Source organism: Zingiber officinale, chromosome 4A, assembly GCF_018446385.1.
Source record: "Zingiber officinale cultivar Zhangliang chromosome 4A, Zo_v1.1, whole genome shotgun sequence".
In the NCBI taxonomy this organism is placed as follows: Eukaryota; Viridiplantae; Streptophyta; class Magnoliopsida; order Zingiberales; family Zingiberaceae; genus Zingiber; species Zingiber officinale.
In genome coordinates, this window is record NC_055992.1 from 28,408,000 (window position 1) to 28,430,985 (window position 22,986).

Sequence of the window (22,986 nt, forward strand, 5' to 3'; positions counted from 1 at the left end):
TCGACTTCCTATGTTCCTAAGCTCCTGCACACTTAGACACAAGGGTTAAACAAACGCAGGACCTAACTTAGCTTGTTTGATCACATCAAAACACCTTGGGATTCCAGCAATCTCCCCCTTTTTGATGTGAGCAACCCAAGTTAAGTTAGGGTAAACATATACAATAAAAATAATTTATATTCAAATAAGTCCAAATATTTTTCAATTGAAAAATTATATTACCTCCCCCTAGACTAAACATACATCTCCCCCTTTGATCACAAAAAAATTGGGGATATAAACAAGTCTAAGGTAAATTAAAAAAAAATTTAAGTGTAAAAACTTTTTAAAAAAAATTTCTAAGTAAAGACACTCTTCAGAATTTTTCTTTCGAAAAAAAAAATTATGTAAAAAAATTCTTTGTAAATTTTTTTTTTAAAAAAATTTTAAGGTAATTTTTATAAAAAAAAAATTCTAAGGTAATAAAAAATTTCTAAGTCAAGTTAAATTTTTTTAAAAATATTTTCTAACTCAAATTGAATAACTCTTTTAAGACATTAAGTAATTTAAAATAATACTCTTTCAGTTAGTCAATTAAACTTTTCATTTCGATACTTGGCTTTCCGGTCGTGGCGAGACACTAGACCTTCTTGGTTATTGGAGCAACAACCACTTCCTTAGACAAAGCCTCATAAAGAAATTAGTTGTTTAATTTCCTTGCTGAAAATGCTAAGTCTAATTTTAATTTTAAATTAAACATGTTTTCGGAATGCAATAGAGGTTCCTACCTACAGGATAAACCAAGTATTTCCTAGGTACATAGATTTTTGATATATTTCTAATTTGACTTTGATGAAATCTATAATACTAATTTAAACCTCTATAATTTCTAAAAGTAGAAATATTTGAACCCTTAGATTTTTTCAATCTTTCTATTTCTTCTTTTAATTTTTCATTTTCAATTTTCAATTTATCAAAATCCTCTATACGCCTAATCAATGTACATTGAATTACAAACATTAATTAAACGGATCCTGACCAATTTGAAGAAATATTAATTAAATAGATCAATAATACGTAAGTCCTAGAAATTATTGATACATCGAGTAAAATGAAATCAAATAGTTTTAGAAATTATTGATTAATTAGAAGCTAGCAAAGGGAAAATCTATTTCTTGTATGATTGTTTAATTTTGCAATTAATTAAACTAGTACTTTTTATCGCTGGTAAAAAAACTACAACTAACTGTTAGTTAGTTAGTTAGTTGATGTAAACATTATATATATAACTAACCGAAGGTGGCCGATTGAAAGGTGCGGTAGCCGCCTTTAACGCTCCTGTTCCCCATCACCACAGTAGCATCTATCCCGTCGCCGGTCATCATTAAATTCTCCATCGAGTTAGGAATCTCCACGTACTCTTCGTAGACGCCGGCCTTCACGTGAATGACGAACCTCGCCGTGCTTCCTCCCCTCGCCTTGGCCGCAGCCGCCACGGCTTCGACAATGGATTTGTAGTCGCCAGAGCCATCCTTCGCGACCACGAGATCCGATTTCACGTCCGACGCCGCCAGTAGCTTCTGGTCGGCCGCCGCCACCCACTCCGGGAACAATAACCCCAAACGGCGGCGCCGTTTATGCTGCCCACCGGCGGCAATCAGCATCGCGTTGTTAACGGCGAGCAAGTTACTGATCGACTCTGTTAGCTCGCCGTCGTCTATCACCGGCGCCGTCAAACCGAGCTCGAGGAAGCCATCGCGGCACGTGCGCTGGTTCGTCATGGCGGCGCTGAGCCACGTCTGTGCGTCGTGACCCGGGCGAACCTGCGACCGGTTCACTAGGCCGACCGTATCAGCCAGCAGCTCGACGCAGTCAGTCCAGGCCCGTCTCCTCGGCTCGTCGAACTGGTTCGGGTTCCTCTCCCCGGCCCGCTGGTGGGCGAGGACGGCCCTCTCGAGGGTGGCCCGGTGGAGGAGATCACGGAATCCATTCCAAGTCAGCGACGACGACTGCTCAAAGACCGAGTCGGACCGATTGACCATGGAGCTGCACACGTCAGGGTAGGGGGTGCGGGAACAATATGACACCATCGGCTCGCCGTAGCAGTGTTCTAGCCGTAGCAGCAGCAGGAGGAGGAGGAAAGCTAACAAAAAATTCGCCATGGATGCAGAATTCGCAGAAACTTTCTTGATGAATTGAAGAATAAGTAATTAAACGTACGGCTGCATGCATGCATGCTCTTCGTTTATATAAGGTTCAGGTTCAGGTTCAGGTTCAATTCGTTTGTGATCAATATATTATGAAATTGGATAAGTGTAAATCAATACAAAATTTATATTTCGACGATCTCATTCCTTGTATAATTTATTTGTGCTTATCGATCGGTCAATTTCATTAATAACATGATCAATATATAATTATTTGATTGGATAAGTGTAAATCAATAAAAAAAAATATATATTGATATTTTATTTGATTTAATTGTCATATTTACATGATCTCCGTTCCTTTCCTTGTAAATATATATATATTCAATTAGAACAAATCGTACGTGCTAATTAAGGAAGGTCAACTTCATTACTAAACAGTACTTTACTTAATTAATATTATTATTCTGTAGATCTTAATTGATTAGGCTTGACTCATTCATCTTATCGGACTTGGCATGAGCAACTTGGCCTAACTAGGCTTTGGTCATGCCCGATTGATTTGATTTGTTAGGATTGATTATGACATTAATTTAATTTGTTTGAAATTATCAAGTTAATTAATATATAAGGGTTGAGCATGCATGGCCTATATATGTTACGCTATTGATGACTCAGTGTATATATATATATATCGATCGTTTGAGGTCGGTCCATGGAGTTCAAATAAGTACGTACGTCAATATATATAGAGTAGAAGCCTTGAGTCTCTCTTGCAAAATTTTAATTCCCTTTATATATATATAAAATTAATGTGTAACTAGGAAATGTAATTATATGAATATATATAATTTATTAGAATTTAAAAAGGAATTTTTAAAATATTTTATTGGAATAAATGGGTTAGACTTTGATAAAGACTATTTAGAATTCTCCATTTAAGTTACAAAATGATTGAATATAAAAGCTAGGTTTATTTAATCAAACCCTAAATTGTGTAGGTAATGTAAATTAGGTTTGGGTTTGGATTAATGATAATGTAAATTAAGGTTGCAGTAATGCGTTAATTAATTAATTAATAGGATTAATAACTAATCGATTAATTGGATGCATAATAAATGGTTAATAATAGATTAGTTGATTGAATTGAATTGAACAGGACTTGAGTAGATGCAATTATTGGTAATCTATTTAGCTAATGAGTAATTTACATGTCAGTGAATTTGATTAATTAACAGTTAATTAATTGATTAATTAGCTAATTAATGACCTTCTTGATTGATGCATTTGTGAAATACAAAGGTTTACTGATTTAATTTATTTAACTCTAAAGATAATTAATTGGTTATAATTAGATAATTTGATTAAGGATTCATTGAATGAGTAATCAAATTTATAGGTAATTAAATATCAAGTTAACTACTTGGTAATTAATAATCAATGGAATTACTAATAGGATGGGTAGCTTGATTTGCTAGTTCACATATTATAGATCCTTAGATTTGCTTCATATCCTACACTTATCAGATTTGAGCTCGATGCAAACCTCTGACTTGAACACGGTTAGGACGATCTACGTTTGAAAACTCAAATTGTAATTACGAAAAATAAAGTTGAAAATGAAGTACAGAAAGTGTTGTCCTAAATGAAGAGAACTAAGACTCTATTTATATTATACTAGTCGAATTCGTCCGTAGCATGACGTGGCATCTCCGGGCACCTAGAGTGGTTATGGGCACCCCCAGCGGTGCATTGTATCTGTTCGCAATGGCTCTTTAATGACACGATGATAAGCCTTTATCGGTATCGGGGCACCTAGATTAGTTCGGGTACTTGGATTGTTGCTGGTGTGGACCCAAAGTCTCTCTCCACTGCTACTTTCACCCAGAGGCGCCTGTTCGGTACCAAGCTAGTTCGAGCACCCAGACCTAGTATGGGCACCTAAACAAGTCAATATAGAGTCGACTTGTCTTGCTGTTTCTCTGGTTACTTGGGTGATTCTCTGCCCATCCGGAGTTGAGCTCACCTGAACCTAACTCCGGCCTTCTCCTCGAGTAGGCTTCCTCTCCGGTTTCTCGTCCCTCAAATCGCAACATGCATCCTTCTCGCTTCACTAGTGTACTCTTCCATTGATTCTCATCCCTCAGATGCATCGAGTCCGTGAACTTGCTTCTGTACCATCCTTCTCGTCTGCTGGGTCTTCCGCTCGACTTCTTGGGTTCCTATGTCCCTGTACACTCAGACATAAGGCATCTACTACATAGGACTCAACTTAACCTGGTTGACACTACAACAAAACTGCAAAAAGACAATGGTGAAAAATCGTTGTAAGAGATTTCGATAATCTGTTGTAAATCAACGCGTTGAGAAAGATATGGACCTCAAAAGACAACGGTTAAAAACTGTTGTTGCTATATGAAAAAAAAATTTAAAGTTAGAAGGGTGAAGTAGAGCAAACCAGGATTGGGGTATAATCAGTCAGACTTCGACCTCCTTCGACTTGACTTGAAGGGGAGGCTTATGATACGGCGCATGATGGTGGGTCCGATAAAGCCAATCATGTGGAAGTCAAGGGGACATGACAGTCAGAAGTCAAGAAGACATTGCAGTCAAAAGTCATGGGGATGTGGCAGTCAGAAGCCAAGGGGGCGTGACAGTCAGAACTCAAGGGGATGAGACGGTCAACAGAGGGGGTGGGGCCTCTGGAGGCCGCTAGTCATATAATGCCAAGTCGGGATACCCAGATCGGGATTCCAGATCTGCAGTATGAGGAACAATTAAGGAAAAGCTTGAACTATCTCTACCAGTCGGGTTTTCTCAAATTGGGATATATATACGAGCTTGATACACCCGGTTGAGGTCTCGCAAACCGCTCAGTTATACCTAAGCCGGGTCCTCCAACTACAGGTCATTAGGAGCTTCTCCATCCATAGCCAGTCGGCAGGGCACTACACGACAACAGAGCTTGGGAATCGTAACCGTCTGTCAGGGAATAACTGCTGCATGTCAGGGTATATTCCGATAGTCTGTGACTCTCTTCTCATAGAATCTTCCTCCGGTCTATAAGAGGATGCCACGTGTCATTCATCGCTAGACAGGTCCTGACATCCGACATTCCCTGACACACGTCAGATTCTAGAAGTACGCACTCTTATATAAAACGGGAGGGGGGGGGTCCTCTCCCTTACGTAGGTATGGTCATTTACCTTTTCGCACGTGTTTTCTATTTTTTTTCCTTTCGTATACTGTTCTTCTGGGGAAAAGTACCTGACTTGAGCATTAGAGGGTCTGCTCTGGAGACTTTTTCCCTTATTCTTGGCCTCTAACGTTCCGTGTGCTTGTCTGAATGTGCGTAGAGCTCCTGTACCACCATCTTAGTCGTCACCCCTGGTCAGCAACCCGGGGGAATCCTTTTGAGGGGTCCCATATGAGTAGGAGGTTTCATCCACCCTCCGTCAATGCTAGCCACAGCGCATCCGACCTCTGTCTGACTCAGATTTTGAACGGGATTGATTTGGTGTCGGGTGTGGGAACACATTTACCTATTATAGAGCGTGAAGATGGAGGATATCGAAAAAATCAACGTGACCATGACAGCAGGAGAATATGAGTTATTCAAGGAGGTCAAGAGGCGTGCGACTTCAAAAAAACAAACCACTGCTTCCCGACCGCACAAGCTGCCCAAAGTTTCCAAAGATTCGACACATATTTCTGATCGAGGATCTAAGAGAAAGCAGCCTGAGGAGTTTCCCCCAGCCTTCTATAGAGAACCCGGTCTGGGTTATTATCATCGGAATCCCAATTGCTATAACAATAAGAAAGAGCAACCACGGGTGTCTATGGCGGAAAGTTCTCGGCCTGGGGACTCAAAGAAAGGGAAAGCTATAGTCCTCAGGGAGGAGCTCCGAGTGAAACATGAAAAACAAGTGTCGTTCTCTCCAAGGGTATTAGAGGAGAAGCTGCCCAAAGGGTACAAGCCCCCGGTATCGGAGGATATGACGGTAGCAAGGACCCGGAAGATCATCTCTGCAAATCTAGGAATGCTGCACTATTACATTAATACAGTGATAACGTCAAGTGCCGGGTGTTCCTGAACACTTTGTCTGGCTTAGCACAAAAATGGTTCGATGGATTTCCACACAGGTCCATCACCTACTTCTAGGACTTCAAGACCGCTTTCATGCGCCACTTCGCTAGCAGCAAGAAATATCAAAAAATAGACCATTGCCTTTTGGCCCTCAAGCAGGGGTCCGTCGAACCTTTGAGGAGCTATATTAAATGCTTTTATCAAGTGGCTCAAGACGTCTCGTCCGCTACTTCGGAGATATTAATGAGCGCCTTCTCCCACGGATTGGTAGAAGGAGAGTGTTGGTCCCTTTGGAGGCCGGCAAGAGGGGAGGGGTGAATTTCCCTACAAAAATTAAACCAAAAAGCCCTTCTTGGATATTCAACTAATTTAAAAGACACTTGTAATAATAAAACTAAGAGACTAAAGGAAAAGAGCAGACACAAGAGATTTACTTGGTTTGTAATCAGGGGATTGCTAATCCAAGGAAAGTAAGCGCACTATCTTTTTATCTCCTTCGGGCGGAGTAGCCTCTTTACAACGTTGACAGCACAAATAAAAGAAACAGAATTGAAAACACAGAGAAAACTGATTACTAGTGAGATGATTGATCTGTGCAAACCAGTGCTATATTTATAGCACTGGTCGGGGCGCCCCGAAGGGGTTCTAGGCGCCCTGGGGGAATAAAATTTTATCCCCCAACGATCAGATCACGTTTGACGCGATCCTGGTCAAAATCCAGGTCGGGGCGTCCGGAAGGGTTCCGGGCGCCCCGGAGGGCTCCGGGCGCCTCGGACTGCTCCGGGCGCCCCGGACCCCAAAGTCAACAGTGTTGACTTTTTCATCTCCGGTTCAACTCATCTCGGTCCGGGTCTTGCTCGCTCCGGCTCCGCTAGCTTGGGTGATCTCGGCCATCCGAAATAGGGCTCACCCGAACCCAAGTTCAGGCCTTTTCCTCGAGCAGCTTTCCTTCCTGGTTTCTCATCCCTTGAACGCCGGGCACGTTCTTCTCATCCACCGGTGTACTCTTCCGCGGTCACCTCGTCCCTCGGACGCACCGAGCACGTTGGCTCTCTCCCCGTGCCGTCCTTCTCGTTAGCCGCATCTTCCGCTCGACTTCCTGTGTTCCTAAGGTCATGCACACTTAGACACAAGGGTTAAACAAACGCAGGACCTACCTTAGCTTGTTTGATCACATCAAAAAACCTTGGGGTTCCAACAATCTCCCCCTTTTTGATGTGAGCAACCCAAGTTAAGTTAGGGTAACCATATGCAATAAAAATAATTTATTTTCAAATAAGTCCAAATATTTTACAATTGAAAAATTATATTACCTCCCCCTAGACTTAACATACTTCTCCCCCTTTGATCACATAAAAAATTGGGGTTATAAACAAGTCTAAGGTAAATTCTAAAAAATTTGAGTAGGACATTTTTCAGAAAAAACTTTCTAAGTTAATATTCATAAGAAACAATTCTAAGTCAATTTTAAAAAAAAATTCTAAGGCAATATTATCAAAAAAAATTCTTAGTCAATTTTTTTTATTTAAAAAAAATCTTAAGGCAAAAAAAATATTCTAAGTTAACTTTCATAAACAATTTCTTAGGTAATTTTAAAAAATTTCTATGTCAAGTTAAAAAAATTTAAATATTTTCTAACACAAATTGAATAACTCTTTAAAAACATTAAGTAATTTAAATTAATACTTTTTCAGTTAGTCAATTAAACTTTTCATTTCGATACTTGGCTTCCAGGTCGTGGCGAGGCACTAGGCCTTCTTGGTTATTGGAGCAACAACCACTTCCTTAGACAAAGTCTCATAATGAAATTAGTTGTTTAATTTCCTTACTGGAAATGCTAAGTCTAATTTTAATTTTAAATTAAATAGGTTTTTGGAACCCAATAAAGGTTCCTACCTACAGGATTAACCAAGTATTTCCTAGGTACATAGACTTTTGATATATTTCTAATTTGACTTTGATGAAATCTATAATACCAATTTAAACCTCTATAATTTCTAAAAGTAGAAATATTTGAACCATTAGATTTTTCAATATTTCTATTTCTTCTTTTAGTTTTTCATTTTCAATTTTTAATTTATCAAAATCCTCTATAAGACATGATTTTTCCAAAATTCTTTTTGTTTCTAAAATTCCATTTTCTAATTTGATATTTTTATTTTCTAATTTATACATGGATTTAGCCATTGCCTTAATACCAAAGTAAAGTTCATCAGGGGGTAAGAGACATACCTCACTTACCATATCAGATTTGAAGCCTGAATCTTCCCCTGCTTCGCTACTTCCATCTGAGGTCGCTCCCCCTTCATCGATGCTGGGTTCTGATGTACTTTGTCCTTCGTAGCTTGCCATCAGTGCTATCCCTGCATATTCTTGAATCTCGGACTCAGATGATGAAGTGTCATCCCATGTGGCTTTTAGGTTCTTGTGTGTCTTGGGTGTCTTCATTCTGTCCTTCTTTAGTTCTGGGCAATCCTCTCTTAAGTGTCCTTCCTTTTGACACTGGTAGCATCGCACTTTTCTTCTATTTCTTGGATTCTTTTTATTCTGCATTTCTTTAAATTTATTAGATCCAAAAAACTTTTTAAAATTTCTTACCATATATGCTTCTTGGTCTTCTTCGGAGTCTGACTCGGGTTCATCCTTCTTGGTTGCGTTCAGCGCCATTATCTGACTTGAGTCTTTTGTTGTAGCTGTACACCTGGTTTCATGTAACTCAGGAGTAGAAAACAATTCATCTAAAGTACTTACCTCCAGGTCTTTTGAAATATAGTAGGCGTCGACGATTGATGTCCACTCCGGAGTTCTGGAAAACGTGTTAAGTGCGTAGCATATGCTGTCTCGATTTGTTTCCGTTTCTTCGAGGTTCTCGAGATCAATAATCAGTTCTTTTACCTTTGTGTGTAGATTGGATACATTCTCACATTTTTCCAGACGAATGTTCATCAACTTGTTCCAGAGGATGTCTCTTCTAGCGAGCTTCGCTTCAGACGTGCCTTCGTGGAGTTCCAGGAACTTCTCCCAAAGTTCTTTAGCAGATGAATTGCTTCCGATGCGGTTGACCTCTTGAGGCGGTAACACGATTAGTAGGTGATATTCTGCACGACTGTTTGCTACAGATTCATTCTGCTCCTTCTTTGTCCAATTGCTCTCTTCTTTTTCTTCTCCATCTTGATTCGTAGGAGCTAAAAAACCATACTTCATTATAAACCGAATTTCGAAATCAGTTCTTAGGAATACCTCCATATGACTCTTCCAGTCTACGAAGTTCCCCTTGAATTTTGGTGGGACGATGCTTGGTCTGGCCATCTTGTTGCTTCGATCGACGGTTAGTCCTCCTGAAGCGCCTTGCTCTGATACCACTTGTTGGTCCCTTTGGAGGCCGACAAGAGGGGAGGGGTGAATTGCCCTACAAAAATTAAACCAAAAACCCTTCTTGGATATTCAACTAATTTAAAAGACACTTGTAATAATAAAACTAAGAGACTAAAGGAAAAGAGCAGACATAAGAGATTTACTTGGTTTGCAATCAGGGGATTGCTAATTCAAGGAAAGTAAGCGCACTATCTGTTTATCTCCTTTGGGCGGAGTAACCTTTTCGCAGCGTTGACAGCACAAATAAAAGAAACAGAATTGAAAGCACAAAGAAAACTAATTACTAGTGAGATGATTGATCTGTGCAAACCAGTGCTATATTTATAGCACTGGTCGGGGAGACCCGAAAGGGTTCCGGGCGCTCTGGGGGGATAAAATTTTATCCCCCAACGATCAGATCGCGTTTGACGCGATCCTGGTCAAAATCGAGGTCCGGGCGCCTCGGAGGGCTCCGGGCGCCCCGGAGCCCAAAGTCAACAGTGCCTGACTCTTCTGGGGAAAAGTACCTGACTTGTGCATCGGAGGGCCTGCTCCGGAGACTTTTTCCATTGTTCTTGGCCTCTAACGTTCTGTGTGCTTGTCTGAATGTGCGCAGAGCTCCTATACCACCATCTTAGTCGTCACCCTTGGTCAGCAACCCGTGGGAATCCTTCTGAGGGGTCTCATATGAGTAGGAGGTTTCATCCACCCTCCGTCAACGCTAGCGACAGCGCATCCGGCCTATGTCTGACTCAGATTTCGAACGGGATCAATTTGGTGTCGTATGTGGGAACACATTTACCTATTCTGGAGCGTGAAGATGGAGGATATCAGAAAAATCAACGTGACCATGACAGCAGGAGAATATGAGTTATTCAAGGAGGTCAAGAGGCGTGTGGCTTCAAAAAGACAAACCACTGCTTCCCGACCGCACAAGCTGCCCAAAGTTTCTAAAGATCTGACACATATTTATAACCGAGGATCTAAGAGAAAGCAGCCTGAGGAGTTTCCCCCAGCCTTATATAGAGAACCCGGTCTGGGTTATTATCATCGGAATCCCAAATGCTATAACAACAAGAAAGAGCAACCACGGGTGTCTATGGCGGAAAGTTCTCGGCCTGGGGACTCAAAGAAAGGGAAAGCTATAGTCCTCAGGGAAGAGCTCCGAGTGGAACATGAAAAACAAGTGCCCTTCTCTCCAAGGGTATTAGAGGAGAAGCTGCCCAAAGGGTACAAGCCCCCTGGTATCGGAGGATATGACAGTAGCAAGGACCCAGAAGAACATCTCTGTAAATTTAGGAATGCTGCACTATTACATCAATACAGTGATGTCGTCAAGTGCCGGGTGTTCCTGAACACTTTGTCTAGCTCAGCACAAAAATGGTTCGATGGATTGCCACACGGGTCCATCACCTGCTTACAGGACTTCAAGACCGCTTTCATGCGTCACTTCGCTAGCAGTAGGAAATATCAAAAGATAGACCATTGCCTTTTCGCCCTCAAGCAGGGGTCTGTCGAACCTTTGAGGAGCTATATTAAACGCTTTAACCAAGTGACTCAGGACGTCCCGTCCGCTACTTCAGAGATATTAATGAGCGCCTTCTCCCACGGATTGGTAGAAGGAGAGTTCTTCCGAGATCTCATCTGAGACCCCGTGAAGAACTTCGACAAAATGTTGGTAAGGGCTGCCAGTTATATCAACGTGGCAGAGGCACAGGCAGTGCGAAGGAAAGCAGATAGAGCTCCTGCTTCCATCAACAAGGCAGAAAGGACACCCTAACCACCAACCCAACCTCTTTCTCGCGGCCAGGAAACCCGACCACCCTTCCTGCCCGGTCAGGATGCTCGGCCAGCCCAACGTGTGGCCACTGTCCAAGCTCCAAGGCCTGGTCCGTAGGGTCCACGTTACTGCACTTACCATCAGTCCCACACGCATGCTACTAACGATTGTTTCCACTTCACCCGCGATTCTCGACGCGCAGCCGAATTGGGTCTATCGCCACCAGAGCTTTCCCCTCAAGCGTAGAGGTTGGTAGACGACCGCCGTATCGCAGCAGGTCAGGCAGGCAGACTAAGACCAGACCAGGCGAGGCCAGGTGTTCAACAACACGGTCATGGCCAGGAGCAAGGGGAAGCCCGGGAGGAGGAAAATATAGGTGATATGGCCATCCGAGAGATAGACATGATTTCTGGAGGACCTACAGATGGAGATTCCAGCCAGGAACGAAAATCTCATGAGCGTCGTCTGGAGATTCATACTATAGGATGCAGCCAGGAGTAAGCTATTGGCCCCATAATCAGCTTTGGATTGCAAGATCTGGAAGGATTAGAGCTTCCCCATGATGATGCCCTCATCATCAAGGCCGTCATAGCCAACAGTTGCGTAGTCAGGGTTTTTGTTGATACCGGAAGATCTGTCAACGTGCTGTTCAAGACTGCGTTTGAAGGTATGCAGATTGACGCTAGTGAGCTTCAGCTAGTGGCCATTTCCTTGTATGGTTTCATTGGCAACGAAGTAAAGCCTATGGTCCAGATCAAGCTGGCCATATCCCTAGGCAGTGAGCCCCTGGTGCGGACAAGGAGGAGCACCTTCATAGTGGTGGATTCACCCTCTTCGTACAATGTCTTCCTGGGTAGGCTGGCCTGCAAGAGTTTCAGGCGGCAATATCCACTTTTCATCAGAAGATCAAATTCCCAGTGGAAGACTAGGTAGGGGAAGTCAAAGGGGAGCAGCTGGTCTCTCGCAGGTGCTATATAGATATGGTAAAGGTGGAGGCCCGTAAAGCGCAAAGGACCCAAGATGGGGGTGTCCATGCCATCCAAGAAGAACCTCTTTCTACAATAGAAGAACCCATTCCTTGGGAGGAGGTATGGCTCTATCCTGAATGCCTGGAGAGCCTTACTCGCAATCAAGTGATTTGCCCATGGAAGTCAAAGCGGAACTAATCCAGTGTTTGACGCGTAATAGAGATATCTTTGCTTGGTCCCTTGAGGAGCTACCGGGGGTCAGACCGGAGGTAGCGGAGCATAAATTACACCTCCTACTTAGTTCCCGACTGGTCAAGCAGAAGAAGAGGAATTTCTCGGCCGAGCAAAATAAGATCTATAGGAGGATCGGTGGCCGGCTAGAAGGGGGTTGAATAGACGTGCCCCCCAAATCGATAGCTTCCTACGTATTCGTCAGCTTGCGCATTGGAATAATACAAATAAAACAAACAAGCTAAAGACTAAAGGAAAGAACAAGAAAGCAAACCGCTAACACGTTCATTTACGTGGTTCGGAGATAACTTGCTCCTACTCAACGACGTGTCCGTAAGGTGGACGATCCCTCAATCCGTCGGTGGATTAGTCCCCGGCAAACTCCGGCTAGCTCAACCTCCTTGTGGGTGGAGAAACCTCACCACAACTCCAACCAAGAACACTTGGACACAAGAGAACCTTGAGCGCTTTGGTGACTACTAATTAGGCTTTAACCAAGTCTAATTTCATCAACTTGGCCGGCCATCCCAAGGTCCTTCTTATAGAGCTTGGGGAAATCAGCCTTGCTGATTTGCCTGTTACCAGTCGATTGGTCCATGCACTAGTTGACTGGTGCCAACCCAACGGCTCTCTCAACAGCTATCTACCTGTCAACTGGTCACAGGACCAGTCGACTGATCCCAGGCATTTAGGGCACAGAGAGCTTCTGTGCTCACCACCAGTCGACTGATCCCAATACCAGTCGACTGGTACAACCTTATACCTAGGGTTCCCATCCCGAGTACATTTCTCTCAGCACTCGGACCCTCACGACTCACTTGACTCTTCTTTGCAGCTTTGACCTCTTTCCTTTAGGGCTACTTCCTTTGGCTCTCGTCCCTTGGATGCATTCAATCCCGCGGCTCGCCCCCAATGCCATCCTTCGCGTATGCCTCGAAGTCGCCTCCCTCGGCCTTTGTCCTTGCTCCCTTGTCCACGGTCCCTCAGATGCTCTATCCTTCACCGGACCCGAAGCCGTCAACCTGAGTCACATGTGTCACCTGTAGTCCAACACAACTCAAGTACACATATCAAATAACGAGGGCAATCCTAACTTAAACCCTTTGCCCAAACACCAAAACACATGGTCCCACGAACCATTGGGATTGCTCCAACAATCTCCCCCTTTTTGGTATTTGGCAATACGTTTAAGTTAGGGAAAACATATAGCAAATAAATATGCTAATAACAAATGGACTTACGTCTTCAAGGCTACACACTTGAACTTACACCGCCGAATGGACTTACGTTGCCAAGGCTACACACTTGGCAACCGCCGAATGGACTTACGTTGCCAAGGCTACACACTTGGCAACCGCCGAAACAATGCATCATGCATTTGAACCTATCCCAAGGCTCCCCCTACACCTAAGCTCCCCAATGAGCTAGGATTTTTCCACATGGATTTTTAAGAACCTATCACAAGGCTCCTCCTATACAAAGGCACTTAAGGTTTTCCCAACTAAACCTTACTTCTCCCCCTTTGCCTAATATCCAAAAAGTTCTCCAACAATATTCCAATTGTTAAAAACTTATCATCCAAACTGACCCTAAACTCATGTATTATCCCCCTTGGATCTCATACATCTAAGCAAGTTGACATGGTCACAAACCAATGTTGAAAACAATTTCAGACTGGTATCAGTCGACTGCCCCCTTCGACACAACCTTACAGAAATATTCTGTGGTCGAAAACACTGTTATCAGTCGACTGGTATCTACACCAGTTGACTGGAACCTTAATTCTGCAAAAATCAGTTTTTTCAGGCTAAATTTCAGAAATGCACCAAAAATTCCCTAGACCTCCAAAAATTTCCAAATTTTGTGGAGAGGTCTATTGCCCTTGTCTACTTGGGAAAAATATATTAAAAAATGTATCTATCACCAATCCCAAGATTGACACAAAATCCAAATCTACCTACATGGTTCAATTGAACCTTGACCTAAAGTCCTAGTTTTGACTTCCTCTTGATGTATTTGCCCATACCAACCCACAATGCATCCCTAGAATTGGTTTATATGACATCTATACATCAAAAACTAATTATCATGCAATATGACCCCACTGTCATATTTCCTTGCATGAAACACAATCCATGTGTGCCAAATCCCTAGGTTTGAGACTCAAGTCAGTCTCCAAACCACTTGGCACATTCCATAACACAACCTAAACTCCCAAGTAGTACCCACTTGAGATCCATTGGCCATGGGTCCCAAATTGACTATTTGAGCTCCCCTTAGAGCCTTTAGCCTTAGCCACCTCCCTAGGTGACTCATATATAATGGCTAGGCCACATCAGTGCACCTCCGGTGACACTTGGCCTACAAACCTAACCTTCTTAACCTTGGACACCTTGTCCTTGGTTAATTTCTTCTTACCATTAAATGGATTTTCCTTGCCATTTATTGACTTCTCCTTGCTATAGTCATATGCAACCCTAGCATAAGACTTTCCCTTAGCATTGGGGACACTAGATCGGTATCCCAAACCCGATCTATCATGGTTGGGTCATTGGCTACTCAACACCATATTTAATTCCTTAGATCCAACATTGAATCTCTTAAGGAATTGTCCTAACTTATCAAGCTTTCCCCTTAAAGCTTGATTCTCCTTCTCTAGGTTCCTAACCCTAGAGTTAATTTGTCCACCTTGGACATTCCTAGACCTACCCTTTCTAGGTATGTGCCTCCCCTTCTTGGGATTAATGCCTTGGTTCTCTATTACCTTCTTCTCCTTAGGTAATGAGAATTTAACTTGCCTAGGTCTATCATGCATAGGTCTCCTATGGGTTTGATCGATATTTACCCTATTCCTATCAAGATATCTAAAACCAAAATTTTTCATTGCGACATAATGATAATCATTATTTTTCCTAGCATGAATGGGAACATAAGAATTTGAATTTGAATTATGATTCAAATTAGGGCATACCTCCCTTACCCTTGAAGCTCCCCCTTGACTCAAGCTCCTCTTCTTCTTCTCCCATTTCTTTAAATGTGCAAGCTTCTTGATTTCTCTCTTCTTGGGGCATTTGGTGTAGTAGTGTCCCTTCTCCCCACACGTGAAGCATGTAATGCACATTCTCCTCTTTTGGGCTTCTTCATTCCTACAACCTATGTTAGTATTCAAAATAACTTGATTAGGTTTAGGAGTTACCTTCTTCTTACCCAATGGACACCTACTCTTGTAGTGTCCCTTCTCATTGCAATCGAAGCAAATGATGTGGTCCTTTGACTTTGTTTCGGTGGAGGTGCTCACTAGGTTGACCTCCAAGATCTCTTCTTCCTCCGTCTTGGATTCTTCTTCAACCCTTGAGGATGTTGATGATGCTTCTTCATCCTCCTTCTCCTCCTCGGAAGTTGAGCATGAGTTAACTTCCAGTTGCTCCTCCTCCTCTTCTTGAGCCATTAAAACCATCTCCTTGGGCTCTACCTCTTCATGTGTAAGCAAAAATTCCTCGCATGGAACTTTCTTCACTTTACTCCACAATTCAGGGGCGTTCTCATATTTACCTACACGGCTCATCACGTTATTAGGCAAAATATCGATCAAAATAGATATTACCTTATCGTTTGCCTTTGACCGTGTGGTTTGCTCCTCCGTCCAATGTCGTGGTCGTAGCTTCTTCCTTTCTTGTCTTTAGGGACTTCAAATGGTTCATTTACCATCATCATGGTGTCCCAATCCGTGTCAAAGAAGATATCCATCTTCATCATCCAATAGGTGATGCCCCCAAGGCTTCCTCCTTCAAACTTTGGAGGTTCAATCAAGCCAGTCATCTTCTTGTATTTGCTCTTCTCGGTGATTAGTCCGGTGAAGTGCGACCTTCGCTCTGATACCACTTGTTGGAGGATCGGTGGTCGGCTAGAAGGGGGGTTGAATAGACGTGCCCCCCAAATCGATAGCTTCCTACGTATTCGTTAGCTTGCGCAGCGGAATAATACAAATAAAACAAACAAGCTAAAGACTAAAGGAAAGAACAAGAAAGCAAACCGCTAACACGTTCGTTTACGTGGTTCGGAGATAACTTGCTCCTACTCCACGACGTGTCCGTAATGTGGACGATCCCTCAATCCGTCGGTGGATTAGTCCCCGGCAAACTCCGGCTAGATCAACCTCCTTGTGGGTGGAGAAACCTCACCACAACTCCAACCAAGAACACTTGTACACAAGAGAACCTTGAGCACTTTGGTGACTACTAATTAGGCTTTAACCAAGTCTAATTTCGTCAACTTAGCCGGCCATCCCATGGTCCTTCTTATAGAGCTTGGGGAAATCAGCCTTGCTGATTTGCCAGTTACCCGTCCACTGGTCACATGACCAGTCGACTGATCCCAGCCATTTCGGGCATAGAGAGCTTCTGTGCTCATACCAGTCGACTGATCCCAGTACCAGTCGACTGATCCCAGTACCAGTCGACTGGTACAACCCTATACCTAGAGTTCTCATCCCGAGTACATTTCTCTCAACACTCAGACCCTCACGACTCCTTGACTCTTCTTTGAAGCTTTGACATCTTTCCTTCAGGGCTACTTCCTTTGGCTCTCGTCCCTCGGATGCATTCAAGCCCGCGGCTCATCCCCAATGCCATCCTTCGTGTATGCCTCGAAGTTGCCTCTCTCGGCCTTTGTCCTTGCTGCCTTGTCCATGGTCCCTTGGATGTTCCATCCTTCACCGGACCTGAAGTCGTCAACCTGAGTCACATGTGTCACCTGCAGTCCTGCACAACACAAGTACACATATCAAATAATGAGGGCAATCCTAACTTAAACCCTTTGCCTAAACACCAAAACACAAGGTCCCATGGACTATTGGGATTGCTCCAACAAGATCATCCGAACTGAGGTAGTCCAGCTTAGGAAGGTTGGTCACATTAGAGAAGTACAGTTCTCGTCCTGGCTCTCTAACATGGTCCTTGTAGCCATGCATAACAATAAGTGGAGAGTTGACATTGATTTCTGGGATCTTAATCGCGCCAACCCTAAAGACTGTTATCTGTAGGTCCCTTCAGAGGCCGGCAAGAGGGGAGGGGTGAATTGCCCAACAAAAATTAAACCAAAAACCCTTCTCGGATATTCAACTAATTTAAAAGACACTTGTAATAATAAAACTAAGAGACTAAAAAGAAAAGAGCAGACACAAGAGATTTACTTGGTTTGCAATAAGAGGATTGCTAATCCAAGGAAAAGATGGCGCACTATTTGATTCTCCTCTGGGCGGAGTAGCCTCTTACAGCGTTGACAGTACAAAAGAAAATAAAGCACAGAGAAAAATGGATTACAAGTGAGTTAAATGATCTGTGCAAACCAGTGCTATATTTATAGCACTGGTCGGGGCGCCCCGAAGGGGTTCCGGGCCCCCTGGGGGGATAAAACTTTATCCCCCAACTTTCAGATCGAGTTTGACTCGATCTGGTCAACAACTTCGGTCCAGGCGCCCCGGTCAGCTCCGGGCGCCTCGGACCCAAAAAGTCAACTTTGGTTGACTTTTTTCGTCTGGTCGCTCTGCTTCGGATCAGCTCGTCTCGGTCCAGGTTTTCAACTCCGGCTCCGCTAGCTTGGGTGATCTAGGCCATCCGGAATAGGGCTCACCCGAACCCAAGTTCCGGCCTTCTCCTCGAGCAGCCTTCCTTCCCGGTTTCTCGTCCCTCGAACGCCACGCACATTCTTCTCGTCCATCGGTGTACTCTTCCGCGGTCACCTCGTCCCTCGGGCGCATCGAGCCCGTCGGCTCTCTCACGTGCCATCCTTCTCTCTAGCCGCGTCTTCCGCTCGACTTCCTGTGTTCTTAAGCTCCTGCACACTTAGACACAAGGGTTAAACAAACGCAGGACCTAACTTAACTTGTTTGATCACATCAAAACACCTTGGGGTTCCAACAATCTCCCCCTTTTTGATGTGAGCAACCCAAGTTAAGTTAGGGTAAAAATATGCAATAAAAACAATTTATATTCAAATAAGTCCAAATATTTTTCAATTGAAAAATTATATTACCTCCCCCTAGACTTAACATACTTCTCCCCCTTTGATCACATAAAAATTGCAGATATAAACAAGTTTAAGGTAAATTAAAAAATATTTTAAGTGTAATTTTTTAAAAAATAATGTCTAAGTAAAGACACTCTTCAGAATTTTTCTTTCGAAAAAAAAATTTAAGTAAAAAAATTCTTAGTAATTTTTTTAAAAAAAAAATTTTAAGGCAATTTTTATATAAAAAAATTCTAAGGTAATAAAAAATTTCTTAGTCATGTTAAAAAAAAAATTTAAATATTTTCTAACACAAATTGAATAACTCTTTAAACTTTTCATTTCGATACATGGCTTCCAGGTCGTGGCGAGGCACTAGGCATTCTTAGACAAAGCCAAATAAAGAAATTAGTTGTTTAATTTCCTTGCTGAAAATGCTAAGTCTAATTTTAATTTTAAATTAAACATGTTTTCGGAACCCAATAGAGGTTCCTACCTACAGGATTAACCAAGTATTTCCTAGGTACATAGATTTTTTATATATTTCTAATTTGACTTTGATGAAATCTATAATACCAATTTAAACCAATATAATTTCTAAAAGTAGAAATATTTGAACCATTAGATTCTTTCAATCTTTCTATTTCTTCTTTTAGTTTTTTATTTTCAATTTTTAATTTATCAAAATCCTCTATAAGACATGATTTTGCCAAAATTCTTTTTGTTTCTAAAATTTCAGTTTCTAATTTGGTATTTTTATTTTCTAATTTATACATGGATTTTGTCATTGCCTTAATACCAAAGTAAAGTTCATCAGGGGGGTAAGAGGCATACCTCACTTACCATATCAGACTTGAAGCCTGAATCTCCCCCTGCTTCGCTACTTCCATCTGAGGTCGCTCCCCCTTCATCGATGCTGGGTTCTGATGTACTCTGTCCTTCGTAGCTTGCCATCAGTGCTATCCCGACATATTCTTGAATCTCGGACTCAGATGAAGAAGTGTCGTCCCAAGTAGCTTTTAGGTTCTTGTGCTTCTTGAGAATCTTGCCTTTGTCCTTCTTTAGTTCTGGGCAGTCTTCTTTTAGGTGTCCTTCCTTTTGACACTGGTAGCAGCGCATCCTTCTTCTATTTCTTGGATTCTTTTTATTCTGCATTTCTTTAAATTTATTAGCTCTAAAAAAACTTTTTAAAGTTTCTTACCATGTACGCTTCCTGATCATCCTCTGAGTCTGACTCGGGTTCATCCCTTTTGGTTGCGTTTAGCGCAATCATCTGGCTTGATTCCTTTGTTCCTGCACACCTAGTTTCATGCAATTCAAGAGTGGAGAATAGTTCTTCTAAAGTACTTACTTCCAGGTCTTTCGAAATGTAGTAGGCGTCGATGATTGATGTCCAATCTGATGTTCTGGGAAACGCATTGAGTGCGTAGCGTATTGTTTCCCGATTTGTTATCGTTTCTCCGAGGTTCTCGAGACTAGTAATTAGTTCTTTTACCTTTGCGTGTAGACTGGCTACCTTCTCACCTTTTTCCAGTCGGATGTTCATTAGCTTATTCCGGAGGATGTCTCTTTTAGCGAGCTTTGCTTCGGACGTGCCTTCGTGGAGTTCCAGGAACTTCTCCCAGAGTTCTTTGGTAGATGAATAGCTTCCGATGCGGTTGACCTCTTGAGGCGGAAACACACTCAGTAGGTGATATTCCGCACGACTATTTGCTACAGACTCGTTCTGCTCCTTTATTGTCCAGTGGCTCTCTTCTTTTTCTTCTCCATCTTGATTCATTGGAGCTATAAAACCATATTTCATAATAAACCGAATTTCGAAATCAGTTCTTAGGAATACCTCCATACGTCGCTTCCAGTCTGCGAAGTCCCCCTCGAATTTTGGTGGAACGATGCTTGGTCCGACCATCTTGTTGCTTCGATCGGCGGTTAGTCCTCCTGAAGCGCCTTGCTCTGATACCACTTGTAGGTCCCTTTGGAGGTCGGCAAGAGGGGAGGGGTGAATTGCCCTACAAAAATTAAACCAAAAACCCTTTTCGGATATTCAACTAATTTAAAAGACACTTGTAATAATAAAACTAAGAGACTAAAAAGAAAAGAGCAGACACAAGAGATTTACTTGGTTTGCAATCATAGGATTGCTAATCCAAGGCAAAGATGGCGCACTATCTGATTCTCCTCTGGGTGGAGTAGCCTCTTACAGCGTTGACAGAACAAAAGAAAATAAAGCACAGAGAAAAATGGATTACAAGTGAGTTAAATGATCTGTGCAAACCAGTGCTATATTTATTGCACTAGTCGGGGCGCCCCGAAGGGGTTCCGGGCACCATGGGGGATAAAACTTTATCCCCCAACGTTCAGATCAAGTTTGACTCGATCTGGTCAACAACTTCGGTCCGGGCGCCCCGGTCAGCTCCGGGCGCCCCGAACCCAAAAAGTCAACTCTGGTTGACTTTTTCGTCTGGTCGCTCTACTTCGGATCAGCTCGTCTCGATCCGGGTTTTCACCTCTGGCTCCGCTAGCTTGGGTGATCTCGTCCATCCGGAATAGGGCTCACCCGAACCCAAGTTCCGGCATTCTCCTCGAGCAGCCTTCCTTACCGGTTTCTCGTCCCTCGAACGCTGCGCACGTTCTTCCGCGGTCACCTCGTCCCTCGGGCGCATCGAGCCCGTCGGCTCTCTCACGTGTCGTTCTTCTTGATAGCCGCGTCTTCCGCTCGACTTCCTATGTTCCTAAGCTCCTGCACACTTAGACACAAGGGTTAAACAAACGCAGGACCTAACTTAGCTTGTTTGATCACATCAAAATACCTTGGGATTCCAACAATCTCTCCCTTTTTGATGCGAGTAACCCAAGTTAAGTTAGGGTAAACTTATACAATAAAAACAATTTATATTCACATAAGTCCAAATATTTTTCAATTGAAAAATTATATTACCTCCCCCTAGACTTAACATACATCTCCCCCTTTGATCACAAAAAAATTGGGGATATAAACAAGTCTAATGTAAATCAAAAATATTTTTAAGTGTAAAAATTTTTTTTAAAAAATTTCTAAGTAAAGACACTCTTCAGAATTTTTCTTTCGAAAAAAAATTATGTAAAAAAATTCTTAGTAAATTTTTTTTTTAAAAAAAAATTTAAGGTAATTTTTATAAAAAAAAATTCTAAGGTAATAAAAAATTTCTAGGTCAAGTTAAATTTTTTTTAAAATATTTTCTAACTCAAATTGAATAACTCTTTTAAAGCATTAAGTAATTTAAATTAATACTCTTTCAGTTAATCAATTAAACTTTTCATTTCGATACTTGGCTTCCTGGTCGTGGCGAGGCACTAGACCTTCTTGGTTATTGGAGCAACAACCACTTCCTTAGACAAAGCCTTATAAAGAAATTAGTTGTTTAATTTCCTTGCTGAAAATGCTAAGTCTAATTTTAATTTTAAATTAAACATGTTTTCGGAACCCAATAGAGGTTCCTACCTACAGAATTAACCAAGTATTTCCTAGGCACATAGATTTTTGATATATTTCTAATTTGACTTTGATGAAATCTATAATACTAATTTAAACCTCTATAATTTCTAAAAGTAAAAATATTTGAACCATTAGATTTTTTCAATCTTTCTATTTCTTCTTTTTGTTTTTCATTTTCAATTTTCAATTTATCAAAATCCTCTATAAGACATGATTTTACCAAAATTCTTTTTGTTTCTAAAATTACATTTTCTAATTTGGTATTTTTATTTTCTAATTTATACATGGATTTTTCCATTGCCTTAATACCAAAGTAAAGTTCATCAGGGGGGTAAGAGGCATACATCACTTACCATATCAGACTTGAAGCCTGAATCTCCCCTTGCTTCGCTACTTCCATCTGAGGTCGCTCCCTCTGATGTACTCTGTCCTTCGTAGCTTGCCATCAGTCCTATCCCGACATATTCTTGAATCTTGGACTCCGATGAAAAAGTGTCGTCCCAAGTAGCTTTTAGGTTCTTGTGCTTCTTGGGAATCTTGCCTTTGTCCTTCTTTAGTTCTGGGCAGTCTTCTTTTAGGTGTCCTTCCTTTTGACACTGGTAGCAGCGCATCCTTCTTCTATTTCTTGGATTCTTTTTATTCTGCATTTCTTTAAATTTATTAGATCTAAATTTTTTTTTAAAGTTTCTTACCATGTGCGCTTCCTGATCATCCTCTGAGTCTGACTCGGGTTCATCCCTTTTGGCTGCGTTTAGCGCAATCATCTGGCTTGATTCCTTTGTTCCTGCACACCTAGTTTCATGCAATTCAAGAGTGGAGAATAGTTCTTCTAAAGTACTTACTTCCAGGTCTTTCGAAATGTAGTAGGCGTCGACGATTGATGTCCAATCTGATGTTCTGGGAAACGCATTGAGTGCGTAGCGTATTGTTTCCCGATTTGTTATCGTTTCTCCGAGGTT

General features: G+C 42.1%; 1 protein-coding gene across 1 annotated transcript; it reads right to left on the reverse strand.

The window, feature by feature from the left end:
* Window positions 1–1,268: 1,268 nt before the first annotated feature.
* Window positions 1,269–2,141, reverse strand: LOC121972323 (probable pectinesterase/pectinesterase inhibitor 59). The gene has a single exon (XM_042524004.1). The coding sequence runs from the start codon at window positions 2,139–2,141 to the stop codon at window positions 1,269–1,271; it is 873 nt and encodes a 290-aa protein (XP_042379938.1).
* Between the last annotated feature and the right edge of the window lie 20,845 nt (window positions 2,142–22,986).

What these genes read in the sequence shown, in the direction of transcription:
- LOC121972323 (XM_042524004.1), bottom strand. Translation starts at nt 2,141, where the DNA reads ATGGCGAATTTTTTGTTAGCTTTCCTCCTCCTCCTGCTGCTGCTACGG.